This window comes from Ovis canadensis, chromosome 2, assembly GCF_042477335.2.
Source record: "Ovis canadensis isolate MfBH-ARS-UI-01 breed Bighorn chromosome 2, ARS-UI_OviCan_v2, whole genome shotgun sequence".
In the NCBI taxonomy this organism is placed as follows: domain Eukaryota; kingdom Metazoa; phylum Chordata; class Mammalia; order Artiodactyla; family Bovidae; genus Ovis; species Ovis canadensis.
This window is the reverse complement of record NC_091246.1, coordinates 192,039,055-192,057,613: the sequence shown is the minus strand read 5'-3', so window position 1 is coordinate 192,057,613 and position 18,559 is coordinate 192,039,055. Positions and strand designations below refer to the sequence as shown.

Here is an 18,559-nt window from a genome sequence, read left to right as displayed (position 1 = left end):
CTGCCCATTTATTTACATGTGGGTTCCAAGGCCAGGGGCAAAGTGGAACTGTGTTCTATATTTATCTCTTGTGTGATGGAGCTCTCCTGCCTTCATCCAGGGCTCTCCAAGCAACACCATTGGCCGGACTCCCTCCAGGCACCCCAGCAGCCGGACCAGCCCCCTGACCTCACCCACCAACTGCTCCCATGGTGGCCTATCTCCAAGGTAAAGCCATTTCAACAGCAATGAAGACACTAAAGCACCCCCATGTCTCTTCTAGCTAATTTCCAGATTATAGACTGATTTTAATACCAAAAAGTGTATGGGTGCCAGGAGCTCGCAGGTCCTAGTCTTCACCTAAATCTTGACTGTGTGATCTCGGGCAAAGCAGTTAACTTCTGTGGCAAAATGAGCAGTTCCTGCTGAATGGTCTGGGAATTCTTCCAGCTCTAAACACTTTGTAGTACCTTAAGAATTTTAAAACCAAAAGTTATATTTAGTCCTGTTTAACATAGAAACTCTTTAACTGTTGTGTGAGCAATAGCAGCACCCGAAGGTATTTGACCATCTCAGTAAAATCCTTTATCATTGTCCCCCAGAGTCTGAGGTAGTTTCCAGCCAAGTGGCCGTCCCAAGCATGGTTGCTTTCATTCCAGACTCATGGTTGAAGCAGAATGCTGCTCTGAGGAGGGACTGAGAGCCTGAGAACTAAACATGGATCAGCATTTTCAGACTCCTGTTGGGGCCATGTGAACATCGGCCTTGCAGAGTCTGAGGCAGTGACTTAAGATCTTTAGATAACATTTCCATCTGACCAGAGCCTTTAGAAGTCTCTGTGTGATGGCTTTTGTGACCGCCTGGACTGTGTTGAAATTTCTCATGGTTTCATTCATGGTGACCCTGTAGGCTGCAGTTTTTAGGAAAGAGTCGTGGAAGGGTCACGCATGTGTGTTTGTTTCAAGACGTTAGGACAAGTATACCATCCCCCTTTAAGAGTTACCTCTTTAGTTGGAAAATAACAATATGGAAGTGCCTTTAAGTTTAGATTTTTTTTTAATGCTTGAGAGTCTTCCAAACTCTGCTGTCCTAACTTCTGAAGTTCTGTTCACTTTCTCAAGTTATCATATAAATATTTTAGAAAATGTCAGATTTGTATTTTTCTCTTGGAGAAGTGAAATATTTTGTATACTTACAGCATCTCAGTGTTTGTATTGCCTAAGGTCCCCCTGGCACTGTATTTAGGTAGGCTGAAGTAACATTGTGTTTCCAAATTTGGTCTGTGTGGTCATGATTTCAGCAGGCTAATCTAATTAAACAGTTGGGACCAGAAAGTAATGAAAACATGTCTGACTTTTCCCAAGTATGACTGAGACTCAGCCAACTTTTTATCTGTATCTAAATAAATGGTTTGTCTTAAATGCCCCCAGGGTTGGCAGTAAAATCATAGAATTCTCTTCCTTGGTAGGAGAAAATTTGTGGAAAACGTGTATTCTCTATAAATTGTTGCTTTTGTTTAGAAGTGATACTTCTGAAACATTGACAAATCTGTTCTTCCATAATACTCAGTTCATGCTTATTTTTTAGTTATTTCACTAATAAGGTTGCACATTCTTTACATAATAAAAGATAAGTTTCAGATTAAGTATTCTGTTATTATATGTGCTGATAGTTAAGTGAAAGATTGGTGGGGGGCTGCTAGTATAAGCCATGAGAGCTAAGAATTGGCTAGGTATTTTCAAATTTCATGGATCTCAAAATTATTTTAAAATTCTAATTTATTTTTCCAGGTCACCATTCATTCTTAACTAGCCTGATCTAAATTTTTACTGTTAGGGTTACCAGGTGAGTGTAAGAAATAAGAAGTTTTTTTTCAGTATTAAAAAGTCCAAGTGAGGCTGAAATATTTTCTTACCAACAAATTGTTCTGTAAGAAATTACTTAGTTATGTAGTTTCTTTCTTTCTTTTTAAACAGAATATGCCCCAGTCAGTGAGTAACTAGCCAGAATGGCCGGAGCCAACTTGAACTCAATGGGAAAAATAATTTTTCTCACAGCTAAACCTGTCCAGAAGTAGGAAAGCTGCCTCACGTCATCATATCGTAGGAAGTGTTCAAATAGGATGCATACTTTCTACCAGGAAATTTATGGAAGAAATGAACTCTTGCACTAATTAGGACAGTGTATTAGGTCACCACGTTGTAAGTAGGCGATGGACAGATTCCACCAGATATAAATCTTGGTTATTTTTTTGAGTAGTGCTATTGAAACATGTATTTTTCTATTCTGCTATTCTTTTGAATTATCTTGACCATTTGATGTTAGTTTTTTGTTCTTAAAAGGAAGAGTTCTTGCCAATTCTTCATTTTAAGCCAATTTTGAGTATCAAAATGAAGTTTTTTTTAAGCCCAAAATTTCTACCTTCAGATTATGATGCTAATAAGAAGATAGTCTAACATGATGACACGTTTGAGTTGTTTTTTAATTGCTAGTGAGAAAGTCATTTTTATCAACCTGGTAACATAAGAGGAGCCACAGTCACCTTCTGTGGAAATTCCATCCATCGGTTATCCTTTTCTGTGAGAAGGAAGAATTATTGTTTATTCCCAGTGAGCAGACAGACACTCCTGGGTCTTTGGAGAGAAGACTTATGGTCTAAAGTGTTCCATAAATTAAATATATGTTTACATTTTAGCTCAATTTAGTGGGATTGATGTTAAATGAAAAACAGAGTTGCTAGGGGCTTCAGCAATTACGTGCAGTCTGTTCCCTTTAAGATAGAAAAAGCACGCGGCTGTCCTCGCTTGAGTCTGCTGTGCGCTCTCAGTGAGCATGCCTTAGTATGCTAAGTAGGTAACATCTGGTAACCAGCAATAAAAGGTAATTTTAGGCAGCTTTTACACCCACTCCATCAGATGATCAGGAGTGTGCACCGACTCAAAGTGGGGATCAGCCTGGAGACTCCCTCGCACGGTGGTCACCTGCTTGATGCAACCCTGTGGGCAGAGCTCCAGCCTGAGGTGGTCGTCTGTGTCCTCTTGTGCCCCTGACTTAGCGCGTGGCCTGGGGGATGCCCTTAGGGCCCTTCTTGCCGCAGTGGGCGCTCCCTCCACGCCTGGGTTTCCTTATGATGTTGGGGCCGCCCCAGTCCTCAGCTGGAGACAAGCCTTGGACCACTGCTCCTGAACTGTGATACGTGCCAGGGTGGGTGTGCTGCTGAGAATGCTGCCCTAGTCCTGTGGCCTCTGCCCCGCGGCCTCCTATCACACCTACAGGCAGCTCAGTTTACACCTGTCCTGTGTTCCTGGGTCTATTGAATTGCAGCAGATGCTAGAACTCAGGTGGGGCCTCTGCATGCCCAGCTCACTTGCTGAGTGAGGAGTGCCTGTGTTCAGATGCACTTTAGACTTTGTATCAGGTCACATGAGCAGGGGGCTTAGGTTTTCTATCCCTTCTGTCTGAGCCAGCCAGTGGGTTGTGCTTCCCCATCCTCTCCTGGTGCTGTTCTCTCAGGAGGAAGTTACTCATGGCACCTCTGGACCCCATCTGAGGGTCCCAGTAGGGGAGCATGTTGTTCCCTCCCTGCCTGAGTGTTCTGGTGGGTGGTACCTTCTCTGAGACTTTCTGCTATGGTTCCCTTGGTCCCATTTGATTCAGGCCCATAATTCCCCAAGGTTCCTTCTAAAATAATTGATTGCATTATTTGAAAGTAAACATCTGTGGGTTTTTTGCATGTGAACACTTACAGTTTCCTTTACATACACACACACTCCTATATACTTGCAATCTCATGTGATTTAAAAATGTAAATACAGGACTGAGTGAAGAAGGAATGAGCAGTCTTGATGGAGGACCAAATTGTAAAATGAAGTTGGTCCTTTTCCTCTGAATGGTGAAGTGTGAATTTGGGTGGAACCTTGTCCAAAAGGAATGAGACCGTAGGGCATGTAGAGTATGGTGCCTCCCTGCCCCCTTTGCCTGTTCTGTGTCTCTTTCTGACTCTCCTCTTCTGATCACTGCAGTCGGTTATGGGGTTGCAGTGCCGATGGGCTGTCGAGGCACCCACCTCCCTTTCCTCAGCCTAACTCCATCCCCACCGCTCCCTCCCACAAGACTCTCAGGCGCTCTTACTCTCCCAGGTAACAAGCCACCTGTCCCACTTGTCTGAGGTGTCACAATATTATTGCACTTCCAAGGTCGTCTCAGGTCTCTGGGGAAGCCTCTCCGCCACCTCCGGCCGAGACCAGCAGGGTAGAGCCTTGGTGAGAAGTGTGAGCAGGTGCGTGACCTCAGTCAGACCTCATGAGAATGGCTTCTTCTTTGCCTCTAGGGCAAGGAACAGTTGCATCACCTGACCGCATTCACCAGCATCTTCACTTGTGAGCCCTCAGCCCAGGGCAGTGCTCAGCCTCCTGAAGGTGCCTGCACCACCCAACGGTGCAGTGTCCCCAGCCGGCTGCATGGGCCTGCTCCTTCCCACGCTGCACTTGGGGCCTTGGTCCTGCTCTCAGTGGTGTGGGCTAATGTCTTTCCTGCTGTCCTGCATGTGGTAATAGTCTGAAGACTGAGATCCAGAAAGGCAGCCCCAGGAAGTTGCTCCCTATTACAGCTCATTAAAGGGGCTGCTCCAAGCAGGAGAGCCGTGGGGTCCCCACAGGCTGCCAGTGGAATGTGACAGATCAGATGGGGAATCCATGGTATGAAGGGAGGGTCCATGTATTTCTGCAGTTACCTGTTTGAGGGTCTCTTAGGTGCTGTTGATAAAGGCCGAAAAATCAGAGAATCCCTTCCTTGTCGGCTCCTGATTCATGAGCAGAGTTCAGGGCAGCCTGCTCCCTCTGTGCTATGTGAGATGAGTCTTGCCTTTGTGACAGGACAGGGTTAAGACAGAACAGAAAAGAGATGTGTTACTTTCGAATGCCTTGGAGATTGCACAGAAGATTTACATTCTTACCTTTGTATCCTCAGCATAGTGAACAAGTAAACAAGTCAGCTAAATATTTTAACAACAGTTTCCTTTTGAAACTCTCACAGCTGTGAAAGTAACTCCTCAAGTGTGCAGGTGCTCCTGTGATGACGTATAGATGCACAAGGGCGGGCAGGGGCATGTGGACAGTGAGGCAGCTGCCATCCTCAGTGCAAATAAAGCATGTCACTGCAGTTTGTTAAAGGTTGGTCATGCCTCGAAGTATAAGACCAGTTTATTGACTGTCTCCCAGTATACTGACTGTGTGCCTTACTGGGCACCAAGCTTCAGCCCCAGGCAATCAGTCTTCCCATCTAGCCATGAAGACCGCCCTCCAGAGGACATCTGTTCCTGAATCACCTTTCTCACTTGGGTACACAAACAAGTACCCAGTGCTTTAGCTAATGCTTCATAAATGGCTATAACTTCTGTTAATGCTGGAGAGAGAGAGAGTGGACCAGAGACACTGACACTTAGAAAACCTATCTGTTACATAAAACTAAGAAAGGAAATCTTTCTCTTTGCCAAAACCCTACTGATGTCATAAACAGAAATAGTTATCCTTATTCCATACCTAGTATCTCTTGCCTACACATGACGAAGAAGAACGTCTCAGAAGGCACACTTCCGTCCCAGCTTCTCTTTTCTTGGCGACCCAGTCTCATGCGCCCCGCCCCCACCTACGCTCTGCATCCTTCTCAGCAGGGTGAGTCCAGAACTTTATTCTGCCTAGGTATCGAGTGCCCTGGCCAGACCTCGGATCAGTGAATACTAACCAATTGAGCAACTTTTCCTAATCTAAAGAACCCCATGAAAATCTTTCTGGAGTCTAATCACAGTGTTTATAGATGACTAAGACCTGGCCTTTGACCTAAGGGATTATACCTCCAAGCTAAAACAGACAGAATGTGGGGGCAGGTGACAGACGGGGGGTTACCACCCCAGTGTTTTCTAGGCAAAGCTGCTGCCTCCCTCGTGCTGTCCCCTTACATGTGCTGCTTGTTGGGGTCATATCACCTGTGATTCCCTGATGACAGCATCCACAGAGGGTTCCTTCTTCCCCACGCAACAAGGGCTCGTGGGTATTGACTTGAAAAAACACAATTGCCAGAACATGAAATGGCAAGGAAAGCAGCCTTATCTGTTTCCCTTTAGAGGAAAATAATCCTGTCTCTCACCTGGAGCTCACAGTTTCCACTTCATACCAAGGAGATACTTTAAAGCTCAAGCTAGTGAGTCTAAAAGAAGTGTCACTGCAGATTGTACGTGGCTGTGCACAGGTTCTCCTAAATTGGAAGTCCGAGCTGGTTTATTAATCGAAAGTAAGAATGAGGACCATTAACTGGCAGAATCCTTCATTTTCATATTTTAAAAAAAGAGGCTACTATCATGCTAAAGTTATATGACTGAAATGAATTATTTTTAAGGAAGTTCAGGTTAAAAATAATGGGGTGAACTACGTGAAAGCCAGCATCTTCTGAAGCGACATGGAGAATAATATTGTGACATCCCTTAAACATTGAACGTTCCCAGACTTCCTCCTGTCCATCCCTGCATTCTTCCCATATTTGTTCCTTTTGCATGGGCTGTGTTATTCTTTTTGATTGTTGTTGTTAAAAGTATTTTAAGGCATCTTTGGACATCTTATATACATATTTTTTTGTTTAAGTCATATTCAGTCTTTCTTTATAAAACATAGTGTACTGGCCAGATGTATAAATGCCTTTGCTCACACGTAAGCTGGTGCTGTGGTGTTTTAGAAGGAGGGGGGATGGTGTCAGGGAGCCCCTGTGCTCTACAGTCATACTCCCTTCATATGAAAGCAATATTGCCTTAGATAACCTTATGAACTTAGAAGGGGTTGAAATCTTGAATTCTGTTCAAGTTTTTGATTCCGCCTCCTGTCAGTGTGTACATGGAGTCTTAACTGTAAATGTGTTGGGGTTCACGTTTCTTTTTGTTTGATGCCAGAGCCAGTCTTTGAGTTGGCATGTGTTTTTGTGAACTCTCCAAGTACAGTTAGGGTGTTTTCTTTCATTCATCAGAAGGATGCGTTCTGCCTGGGCCAGAAGGTTGCAAAGACAGTATACTAATTCATCTCAGAGAGTGAATTCAGATCTTGTGCTCTCGCAGGACCATCCAGTCTTAGAAACCACTCAGGTCGTTACAACTTCCAGCCAGTAGAGGTCTGGCTAATTCAAGTGAGAACTGTTCAAGTATTGTTCATCTGCCCAAACCTTAGACAATAGCAACAACAAAAAAGTGTGTGTATTGAGGGGAAGGTTGGTAAACATGATTTGTGTTTAAGTTACAGGAAACTTTATTCCTAACAGAATGTACAAGTCTGGGTGTATTACTGTTGGGGGAGGAGTGGTTCCCACCAGTGGATGACTGGTTTCAGTTATTTCTCTTCTGAAGAACAGAGAAATTGCTGTTCTTTAGTCCTTAATGATGAATGCCATGGAATGTTTATTTTTATACATAAATTCTCTTTGGACTGTCTTTGGATTCTCTGTGGACTTCCCTTGTGGCTCAGCTGGTAAAGAATCCGCCTGCAATGCGGGAGGCCTGGGTTCAGTCCCTGGGTTGGGAAGGATCCCCTGGAGAAGGGAAAGGCTGCCCACTCCAGTATTTTGGCCTGGTGAATTCCATGGACACAGTCCATGGGGTCGCAAAGAGTTGGACATGACTGAGCAACTTTTACTTTCAAGGATTCTTTTAATGTCCCTGGCAATTCTGTTATAACTCGAGACTTTCTGCAAATTAAGTTAGACCAACTCATCTGATCTTTTTCTTGAATACTTTATTGGGACAAGTGACGTTTAATTAACAGTTTTTCAGCTTGGCTCCCCCAAATTATTTGCAGGGAGGGAAGGTGATGGCTTTTGTTCTTAGGCTCTTCCGTCTCTCTCAGTGTACTTTGCAAACATCTAAAGGGCACTCCAGGAGATGGTGATGGACAGGGAGGCCTGGCGTGCTGCGATTCATGGGGTCGCAAAGAGTCAGACACGACTGAGCGACTGAACTGAACTGAAAGGGCACTCTGTTGTACACTGCGTTATACCAGGAGGATTTTTGCCTTATTCTGTGTTTTGCTGTGCTAGATGTCTCAATGGACAAGAGCTGATGTCATTTTTCTGTAAGGGACAGATATTTCTTACTTTCTGAAGTGCTTCTAGGTGTTCATCTGGAAGTGTGGCTCATCTTGTTAAGATCTCCCTTTGTTGTAAAACTCCCAGAGTCTGCGTCTAGAAGAGTTTGGTTGTGCAAGCAAATTCCTGGGTTAGGTGGAAGGGTGTCAGGAGTGCATTGGTGGATCTGACTTTGAGTCATTCTCTACTTTGGGGTTTCATTTTTACAGGTTTCAGATACTGGTAAGCAAAATCCAGCCTTGTACAGTCATGTGCTTCACTCTTTGAAAATTTGTCTGTAACACTAGCTTTCTTTTCATTTATTTGTACATTTGAGACCAGTAACAACCAAACTCCTTTTTTCCATCTTCAAGGTATGAAAGTTATTTTTCCACATCCATTACCTCGTGCATCATCACTGGTTGTCACTCTTTGAGTTCTTGCATTCTCGTGGTTGCTGTTTCCCCACTGCACTGGCTCTGATTGAGTGCTAATGTCGTGTGTTTGGGGCCAGATCTGACGAGGAAGATGTGTAATTAAGTTGTCCGGTGGTGGTGCTCTAACAAAAGATGTCTCCTTATTATTCCAAATCACCTAAAGAAACTATATCTTATTCTATAAATTATTAGAACTAATTTTTACCCATACCCCAATTTTATGCGTGTGCCTCAACTTAAGGAATAAAATATTTTTGATCTTTAGCATGCTGGACTATGATACTGAAAACCTGAACTCTGAAGAAATCTATAGTTCTTTGCGTGGAGTGACAGAAGCCATTGAAAAGTTTAGTTTTCGAAGCCAAGAGGATCTGAATGAGCCCATTAAAAGAGATGGCAGAAAGGACTGCGATATTGTGAGTATCCGCAGGCTGACAGAGGGAGGGCTGTGTATGGTCACCACCCAGGGTGGTAGGGACCTCTGTGTCCATCCAAGGATAACCCTGAACACTGAGCACTGGGATTACTGAACCTCAACGTTGTTTTTATCTTATAGTTAGAATAGTATGATTTTAAGAGGCCCAGGGCAACTTTGTGAAATTGCAGTAGCCCTCAGCTATCTTGTGAAGAATGCTAAATGCCCTTTTTCTCAGTTGGCTCCCATTATCCTGGACATGTTTATGCTCCTCTGATGTGATAAAAACAGTGAGCCTGCACCCGATGCCAGTGTGGTGCTCCAGGAGCTGCAGTCTCCTGTAGAGGCAGGCGGAGTGGCAGCAAGCTGTCCTGGGGGGAGGAACGATCAGGGCCAGACTGGGTGCTCCAGATGAATCTGTAGAGGAGATGGCATCACCTTCCGAGCATGAAGGTTGCGAGGTGCTTGTCAGGTCAAGGAGGAGGTCGTAGTCCTAGAGAAGTCTGTGAGGAGGCAGAAGGATGGGGGTGGACACAGGAGGATGTCCCCTGGGGGGTGGCGGCAGTGGACACGGCGGGCGTGCCCTGGATTGGGGAGAAGGAGCTGCACAGGCCTCTCAGGAGTTGACTGAAGAATCTCTGAAGGATTTTTAACCAGGAAGTGGCATGGTCACACGTTCATTTTAGAAGAATTGCTGAGACCCTGAGATGGAACATGACTCCAGAGGAAGTTGAGTTGGGTAGCTCATGAGCAGAAATAGAAGAGACAGAGTCTCTGGCAAGCACTGTTGAGGACGTGCTGCTGCGATTCAGTGAGATAATACAGGGGGTGGAGGAAAGGTACATGCAAACCCCTTTGGAACATAATGAAACGTTGACGCAAGCAGCCATTAGGCTTTCAGGCATACCAGTCTGGCGTTGAGGCTGGTGATTTGGGCTGGTGGTGGAGGTTTGAGAGACATTGACCAGTTGCCTGCTGGTAACTAAAGAAAAGCAAGTGAAATCAGCCAAGTGGAAGGAAGGACAAAATCCTAAGGAGCATCAACACTAAGGGAAAGACAGAAGAAAAGGAGTCAAGAAGGACCAAAGATGAGCGGAGGGGAGTGTGGCATCATGGTATCTGAGGGGAACTTTCAGGAAGGACATTCCGGCCAAAAGGGTATCAAATTGATATAATGCACCAAGTTAAGAAAGTTAGATTTTGTTGTTAAACGTGATTAGTATTAGGAGTTTTTCACTTTATTTTTTTTATTGTCTGAAGTTTTTAAAACCCCTTTATAAATAATTTTTTCATTATATTAGTAATGTATGTTTTACTTTTAGAAGAGTTACAAAGAGAAAAAAATCATCTGAGACTTCTCTGGTGGAACAGTGGCTAAGACTCTGTGCTGCCAACGCAGGGGGCCTGGGTTCAATCCCTGGTCAGGGAACGAGACCCCGCATGCCACAACTAAGACCTGGCACAGCCAAAATAAAATAGTTTAAAAAAAAATTATGTATGAAACACCTTATACCAAGAGAAAACTCCTGTTCAGTCTTCTATGCATATATTTATAAGTTCTTTTTATCTGAATTATGGTAGGACAAGATCTTTTGGGCAGGGTATGTAAGAACCAGTGCTTCCTAGCATTGGTTCTACCAGGTGTGTATCTAAAGGAGTTGAAAGCAAGAACATGAACAGATACTTGTGCACCAGTGTTCAGAGCGATGTTAGTCATAGTAGCACAAAGGGGGAAGCAATCCAGGTATCCATCAACAAATAAAGGGATAAACAGAACGCAGCATGTACATGCAGGAGAGTATTGTTCAGCCATAAAAGGAATGTAACACTATGTATGTGTTAGAACATGATAGAGAAAGACAAATACTGCGTGATTCCACTTACAGAGGTCCCTAGAGTGGTCAAGTTCATGAAGACAAAGGAGAACAGAGACTACAGAGCTGGAAGGGCCAGGGAGTTACTGCTTAATGGGTACAGAGTTTTGGTTGGGTAAGATGAAAAAAGTTTTGCCCAAAATATGACACAGTGGTAATGCTTACACACCATCGTGAATGTATTTAATGTCACTGAGTTAGACATGAATTAACTGATTTAAATGATTTGACATATATGTTATATATACCTACACACTCAGTTTTTGTGTGTGTTTTTTTTTAACTACAATTTAAAAAAAGCCACAAATGCATAGGTATAAAATGAGAGAGATGTATCTTATCGACAAGCACAAATGAAAATGTTGCCATAGGAATCACCAGTGCGGTGTGGCTGCCTGGAAATGTTTCCTCCGCTATTCTGCAGTCACACGTCTGACTTGAGGAAAGTGACCATTTTGCTCTTTCCACTGCAGTCAGCCCCACTTCTTCTGCTAACCTGTAAAGGGTGCCAGATCAGAAGAAAGGACCCCCTGAGAATGGAGGCGGTCAGAAACAAGACACAAGGGCCAGGGGACCACAGGTTTAATTAGTTTTAGACAAAACTCAGAATATATTAGGAAAACATTTTCAGAAAATATTAAAGACCTGTTCTTTGACCAGCATAAAGACCAGCTCTGAGAGTCAGAAACACATGAGGGAAGAGCTATCTGCCTGGGGGATGCTGAGTTCTCTGTAGGTAGAGATCTCATCACTGTGGGGAATATATCAGGGGACTGGTGGCTGGTGGAACTGTAATAAGAGTGGGGTCGTGCACAGCCCCTAGCCCATGGCCGTTTGCTATGCCCTGCTACCTGTACCCCGTTACCAGGCAGCACTTACTGCGAGGCCGCTAATGGTTGCTGAGCCATTGGTCAGTGCTACGGTAGGCCCCTGCCCCAAGCAAGGAACTGTCAGTGAGTGACCTTCAGTGCCTATTCAGCCAGTGGTCAGTGGAATGGTAATGGGCAGGTGGAGAGTGGATTCTGGCCTTCCCCCTCCAGGGCCGTCCAGCTCACCCGGCCTTGAGGTGAGCTAGGGAGTGGGGGCACCCAGGGGACATGCTGGGGACTGTGTCCTGCAGGGCTCCAGAGCCCTCACCAAGGCCACCCACTGGCTTGAGGCAGCCATGAACCTCTCCCCATCCCCACCTCTGTGACCTGATGGCGGTGGACATCTGTATAGGACGCAGTCTGTAGGACCTGGGCCGCAGCATCTGGATGACCTGAGGGGCTTGAGGGCCAGTTGGGTCCTCGGCACCTGGCTCCCTCAGTGGTGACAGCTGGACAGCTCCTGAAGGAGCTGCCAGCTGAGTTCTGTCTCTTAGCAGGACCTGGACCTCAGAGGATGAAAGTTGTGCCTTGGGACCTCACCCTTCTTTGTCAGAACAGAGAATAAGGAACTAAGGGAACTAAGTTAGGGAACTAAGGGATCAGGGAACTAAGAGTGAGAATGCTTCAACTAAAGATCCTGCATGCCACAGCTAGGACCCAATGCAGCCAATAAATATTAAATTAAAAGCCAAAACAAAAAACCAATAACATTCACTTGGTGGAGATTTACAGGAACGTCATTACATGACCTGATCTCAAGAACAAAGGATTTGACCCCAACAAGTTTGTAATAACTAACCACGCCCCTCCCTCATCTTTCCTAGAAAAGAGATTTGCTGAAAGCATTGGGAAGTTTGGGGGGTTTTTAAGGCAGGAGCCACCCGTCTCCTTGCTTGGCTCTGCAGTAAACCTTTCTCTGCTCGAGACCCTAACATTTTGGTGGTGTTTGGCCTCACTGTACATCAGGCACACAGACCTGCGTTTTGGTAACAGGGCCACTATAGTCTCCAGAGGGTCATCAGGGGAGCATCCATCCGTGGTGGTGTGTCAGGGTGTCAGTGAGAGAAAACCCTTCCTGTTGGTGGTAAAAGTATTCCGCTGGGGTGTCAGCACCTGAAGTTCCTTGAGAACTGGGGGTTTCAGGTATACAGCTTGCCTTCTCCAGGGGTTCCTCAGAAGTTCATGGCGCTAATCTCAAAAATACTTGTCGAATTAGTCATCCAGTACCAAGGAAAACAGACATTCTGTGTGAGCTAAGGAACGGTTAGATAAAAACATAAGTATGTTCTGTCCCTTTGGAGGTCACTTAGGAGTTAGATATTTACAAATGGAAACACTAACAACTGTACTTGTGTCAGCAGCCAGATTTCGAGTGAGAAGTCTCTGGCTCTGCTAATACTTGTGAAGATTTAGACAAAGGAACTGACAGTGTACTGTGCCCCAGGTGTCCCGTGACGGTGGCATCGCCTCCCTTGCCACCGAGGGCCGGGGTGGCAGCGAGGTGGTGGAAGGAGGCCGGACGGCTCTGGACAACAAGACTTCCCTGCTCAACACCCAGCCCCCTCGCGCCTTCCCAGGGCCACGGGCGCGGGACTACAGCCCCTACCCCTATTCGGACACCATCAGCGCCTATGACAAGACAGCCCTGAAGGAGGCCGTGTTCGACGACGACATGGAGCAACTGCGAGATGGTGAGTCCTGCTCAGTGCCCCTGGCAGGGCCGCTCCGGGCACACAGAGCATGTGGGATGGAACAGAGGCCTGCCTTGCTCTGCTCGTCTGAGGTCCTGTCGTGTGCCCAGGAGCAGGGGACACATGGAGGGCCTGTGGGGAAGGCTTTGTGAAGAATCAGGCCTCCAGCTGGTGGTGATGAGCACGGGCATAGGCAATGGGGACACCGACCGTTTGGCTACTGGTGGGCATGTCCCCATCCTGGGTTGTGGCCAGGCGTCCCAGAGCCCTGCAAGGAGACTGCCTGCTGGTCTCCCACGTTACTGGTCCTGCGGTTGGGGAAAGGGACCTAATGTGCCCTGGGCCCCTGCTGGCTGTGTGTTGGCTGCTGAGATAGAGGGATCCTTCCCATTGTGCCAAGCAGGAAACTGAGGTTCAGAAAGGTAGAGTTTTAGTTTTTAAAAGTTTTATATATATACAGTTTGTTTCCAAACCTGTTGTTATTTTATGTTGTTTTTCAATTTTGAATGAAGACTTCAGTTAGAACCTTAAATCAGAATTCTAAGCAGTTAGCATTCAGCGAAGGCCTCCTGTGTGTCAAGAAGGGTGTGGCTTGCCAGGGACACAGAAATGAGACACAGCCCCTGGCCCCAGAGCTTAAGGCCTTTCCCCTTTCCCATAAGGGGAAACCGACTCATTGTGGTGGCAGACATAGAGGAGAGGGCTGTGTTACCAGTGGATGCTGAATTGGAGGGGAGAGGAGCAGGAAAGGAAGAAAACGGTGCTGTCCGTGTGCCAAGCAGTGATGGGAACACTGTCCGAAAGCACAAGTATCTTCAGGGACGTGAGAGTGTGGCCCTTGCCTGTGGATTGCTGCTCGCTGGTGGGGAGCAGCTCAGTCTACGCAGCTGTCTTCTGGGCAGGAGGCTAGCATTGGAGGGCTTATTTGGATTTGCACTTTCTGGGAGCCGGACCGTTTCCCCTCATTACTCATAGGATTGATACAGTGTTTAAGTTACCCAGTTGTCAGTCTTATTTAGGACGAGGATGTCAGCTATAGTTATCCACCACTGTATACTAAAAGGCTTAAAGGAAAAGGTGGGATAGCAAGGGAGAAACGAGAGGGTTCTTTAAGACACCAGCTTCCTTAGTGTTTGTTCTTCAGTCTTAGAAGGTTAGAAGCTTAAGAAGAGTACAAATTTAGGTTTCTAATGGCTGTCTTTGTGTTTCATCCATTCTATTTAAAATGAGTGTTTAAGAGTATTGAGGTCTCTTAAAAGAACATGTAAAGAGAAAGGATAAGTTCCTCTGCTGTACAGACCGTGGTCAGGTCCCCACAGGCGTTAACACTGCGTGATGTCGGCACACCTTGTGGTCTGTGAATAGATGGTCTGTGGGTTGCCTGGACCCTGTGATCCACGTGTGTTTACGCTCTGGATACTGAAGCAGGGAATGAATATTGACGGATCAGATGTGGTGGTGGACGGCCTTGAGGAAACTGCGCTTAGGGGCTCTGAGGGTAGTGAGGGTGTCCCTGATGGGGCCTGGCTGAGGCCAGGTGCAGGGAGTGGAACTGGGAAGAAGACAGTCCAGGAGAGGTTTTGGGGGGTTCTTCTTGTTTGTCTGAAATAGGAGGGTAAAAAAAGGCCAAGTAGAGGCACTCCCCATTGGTCCCTGAGTCCTGGATGCCTCTTTTCACGTGTTTTCACCATTGAGCTGGTGAGGGTACCTGCTGAGGGTGTGGAGTGAGGCCAGTGCCACAGGGCGTGGTGTGTGCCAGTCGGGGCCTCCCAGAGGCTGGAGAGCAGGCCGGGTCCTGTCAGCAGGGCTGAGCATCTGTCTTGTGTCCCCCAAGTGCCCATTGACCACTCGGACCTGGTAGCAGACCTCCTGAAGGAGCTGTCCAACCACAACGAGCGGGTGGAGGAGCGGAAGGGCGCGCTGCTGGAGCTGCTCAAGATCACACGCGAGGACAGCCTGGGCGTCTGGGAGGAGCACTTCAAGACCATCCTGCTGTTGCTGCTTGAGACACTCGGGGACAAGGATGTGAGCTGCCCGCCTTCCCATCTGTCCTGGGGCCCTGGCTCCCCTCCACTCTCTGTGCTATGCTTCCTGCTGACACCCAGACAGTTCTCAGGTTTTCTGAGCCTTGGTTAGTAAGGTGGTGTTCTTACCGGAGGCAAGCCCCGTCTTGGCTTCAGTGCGGGGTTTTCTGTAATCGGGTTTGTAGTCATTGAGGGAAACTTGTTCCTGCTTCAGGTCACTTTCGCAAAATGTCTTAAGACTTTGTTAATGTAGAATGTGAATTTTTTTTTTAATAATGGGCTTTTTTTCTTAGGAGTTTTCTTTATGGTTCTTACGCAGTTGAGAAATGAGACGTTTGTTTTTGGAAGACCCACTAAATGCTGCCTTCCCTGGGGCTCTCTCTTGGTTCACCATTGCATGTGTTAGTGGCTCCAGCAAGACATTCCAAAAGCAGAGATTATAACTATTTTCTGTTATGCTCCATTGTTATTTTTAAAATAGAAAGCCTTCTCCACACCATGACATTTGAACATGACAAACTAGGCGTTTGCACCCGGCCTGGTTCGTCATCTGCACATGGTATCTCTTAGATGACCCTTCCAGGGGTGAGCACCCTGATTGGAGGCTGCCTCCCCCCCACCCACCCCTACCCTGTGTGGCTGCTCTCTTGTGTGGCAGCAGGAATGAGTGTTGAGACTTCCCTGAATTAACCTCTAGAAGTAAGAATCCATCTCTGTGCTCTGGGCTTCGTGTAGGCCAGCAGAAACACAAGTGCATTAAGTGTGGTGAGCAACTCAGGGACAGGACCAGGCAGATTTCAAGAAAGTTGGCCAAGGCCGAGGGTCGAGGTCGTGCCAGGGTCACACTGATGGTGACTTTAATGGAAGACAGGTGAGCAGAGGCTGGTGAATGTCATGATGACTCCACTGGCTCTCTGCTGCTTAGATTGAGTGGTTTGGCGTAGGGAGAATAAAGGTGGAAGGACGGTGATGAAAGATCTGTCTTCGTTTTTCTCAAAACAAAGTACGTATTGGCTCCTGGAGTCCTGTGCTGGTTGGGCTTCATCAGGAGAGCAGCGATGTCATGGGAAGGGCAGGGGATGGTGTATGAGCATGTGGACTGTGCAGGTGAGTGACAGAGAATCAGGATGTACCGTTTGGCTCTATTTGGTGTAAACGCCATCCTCTTTTGTTGAGATTAGGCCTCTGTTTGGAATGGCTTTCCTCCAGGCGCATGACTCGAGCTTTAAGCAGCTCTGCACAGGTTCCCCTCCCCCATGACCTGCTCACCTCGAAGGTCAGGAGTATCGTCAGATCTCCAGTGTCCTGGTAGGAAAGTCCACTGTCTGCCAGGGCAGGTTGATGAGATGTGTAGGTTCTCTTCATCTGTTCTTTTATGTATTTTACAGATATGTACCTAACTCTCAGAAACCCTGAAACCCCCTGGGAGATTGATATGAACTTAATCATCCTCATGCATGCCTAACTTGGCTTATTCGGGAAGCCGTCCTGGGGTCTCTCTTAGGTGCTGGGCCCCAGGATGTCCCCGGAGGCATAGCACCTGCCCTCATGGAGCTGGCTGTCTGGGGAGCCAGTGTGCAGTCAGCCTGGCATACGTATCGCAGTGCCTGCAGGTGCCAAGAAAGCCCAGGCCTGGGACCTGGTGTCGGGCCCTGCTGCCCGTGTGTGCAGGGAGGCGCCAGAGCTGTTTGCTCATGTCTTCTTTCCTCTCACCCCAGCATTCCATCCGAGCACTGGCTCTCAGAGTGTTGCGGGAAATCCTGAGAAACCAGCCAGCAAGGTTTAAAAACTACGCGGAGCTGACGATCATGAAGACACTGGAAGCCCACAAAGACTCCCACAAGGAGGTGAGCCGGGTCCGGGGTGCACGCCCCTACGTCCGTCCTGATGTCTGAGCAGTGGTGCAGAGCCAGTGCGCCTGCAGCTTCCCCCAGCCGGGCTCTCACTGCTGTCCAGTGGGCCGGGCCCTCCCCCTGCAGTCAGGACCAGGCGGGGCCCCTCAGGCAGCCTCTCACCCTCAAAGCCCCGCTTTCCTCGGCGCCTGTCATCACATGTTGTCCCCCCTCCCCTGGCAGTGTGCTCCACTCTATGGGCTCTGGGGCCTGGTGGCAGCTCTGCCTGCTCCACCACCTCCCGGACGTGAGAAACTCACTCTGCTGGGGTCCTTGCTCCTCAGGCCTGTCCCAGAACACGCGTTTCTGGGCTGGACTTGTGTGTAGATGGTGGACAGTCCACGTGTTCTCCAGTCGCTTGTTGAACTGTCCTGGTATCTCTTACTCCAAGTCCTTTGAGTATCGAGAGGCCACCAGAGAGTGGGGAGGTGGGTGGAGCTGTCCTAAATGGAAATGATTGCAGTGCCACCCTTCCAGTAAAGTTCACTATGGACAACAACCGTTTATATTTAGAGGTTTACAAAACTTGATGTGACAGACAATGGGTTTGACCCCTAAGTGAGACATAACCACATGGTCAGTTCAGTCTTGGCTCCTGTGTGACTTTCGTGAGCACAGTCATGGATTAAAGGAATTGTGATTAGAACAGTTCTTATATTCACAGCAAGAATCAGACCCTAAATTGTGATGTTTTTTCTGTTCAGCAGTTACGTGACTGCTTCTGAACACAGACAGTCTGGCCTCCTCAGATTCCCGCACGACTGCAGGCTCAGCAAGGCTGAGGCTGCTGCTCTGTCCAGGCGTGTCTCCACCCAGCAGTCCTAACAAAACACAGGGGTATAAGCAATAGGCGTGTGTGCAAACCACTAACGTACACTTCTGAAGTCTGGCTCAGTGGCCTGACGGTGATCATCATCACTCATATTTGAACAAAACACTTTGCACTTAAAATAACTCTTTTGAAACAATGTAAAGACCAGATTAGCTGCTGGCAGTCAACACAATTGTCAAGGACCAGATAAGCTGACAGTGGTCAACATAATTGTTCCCAGGTGAGGAAGAGGGTCCAGGAGATCCCGTCCTTTGTCAGGTGATGCACACGTCAGCTTTTGGCAGAACCAAGATGCAAACTAGGTCTTGGGTCTTTTAAGGGGCAAACAGGCCTGTGCTGACTTTTGTTTTAAACCATAATGGCCTCTCCTTAATGAGAGTACATGATCAAAAAATGAAATAAAATGGGTAATCTCTTACATGCATATGATATCAGTTGTTTTCAGAGGG

General features: G+C 47.0%; 1 protein-coding gene across 9 annotated transcripts in view; it reads left to right on the top strand.

The window, feature by feature from the left end:
• The window catches only part of CLASP1 (cytoplasmic linker associated protein 1), a 272,797-nt gene that overhangs the window by 229,681 nt on the left and 24,557 nt on the right, over positions 1-18,559 (top strand). For 8 of the 9 annotated variants that reach the window (XM_069574461.1, XM_069574455.1, XM_069574459.1 and 5 more), the window contains 5 exons: positions 101-207; positions 8,779-8,929; positions 13,116-13,362; positions 15,197-15,387; positions 17,105-17,233. In XM_069574461.1, the coding sequence (XP_069430562.1) occupies positions 101-207; positions 8,779-8,929; positions 13,116-13,362; positions 15,197-15,387; positions 17,105-17,233 (825 nt within the window). Of the gene's footprint in view, positions 1-100; positions 208-4,001; positions 4,119-8,778; positions 8,930-13,115; positions 13,363-15,196; positions 15,388-17,104; positions 17,234-18,559 lie in introns of all 9 variants that reach the window. The other variant, XM_069574460.1, reaches the window with a different exon arrangement.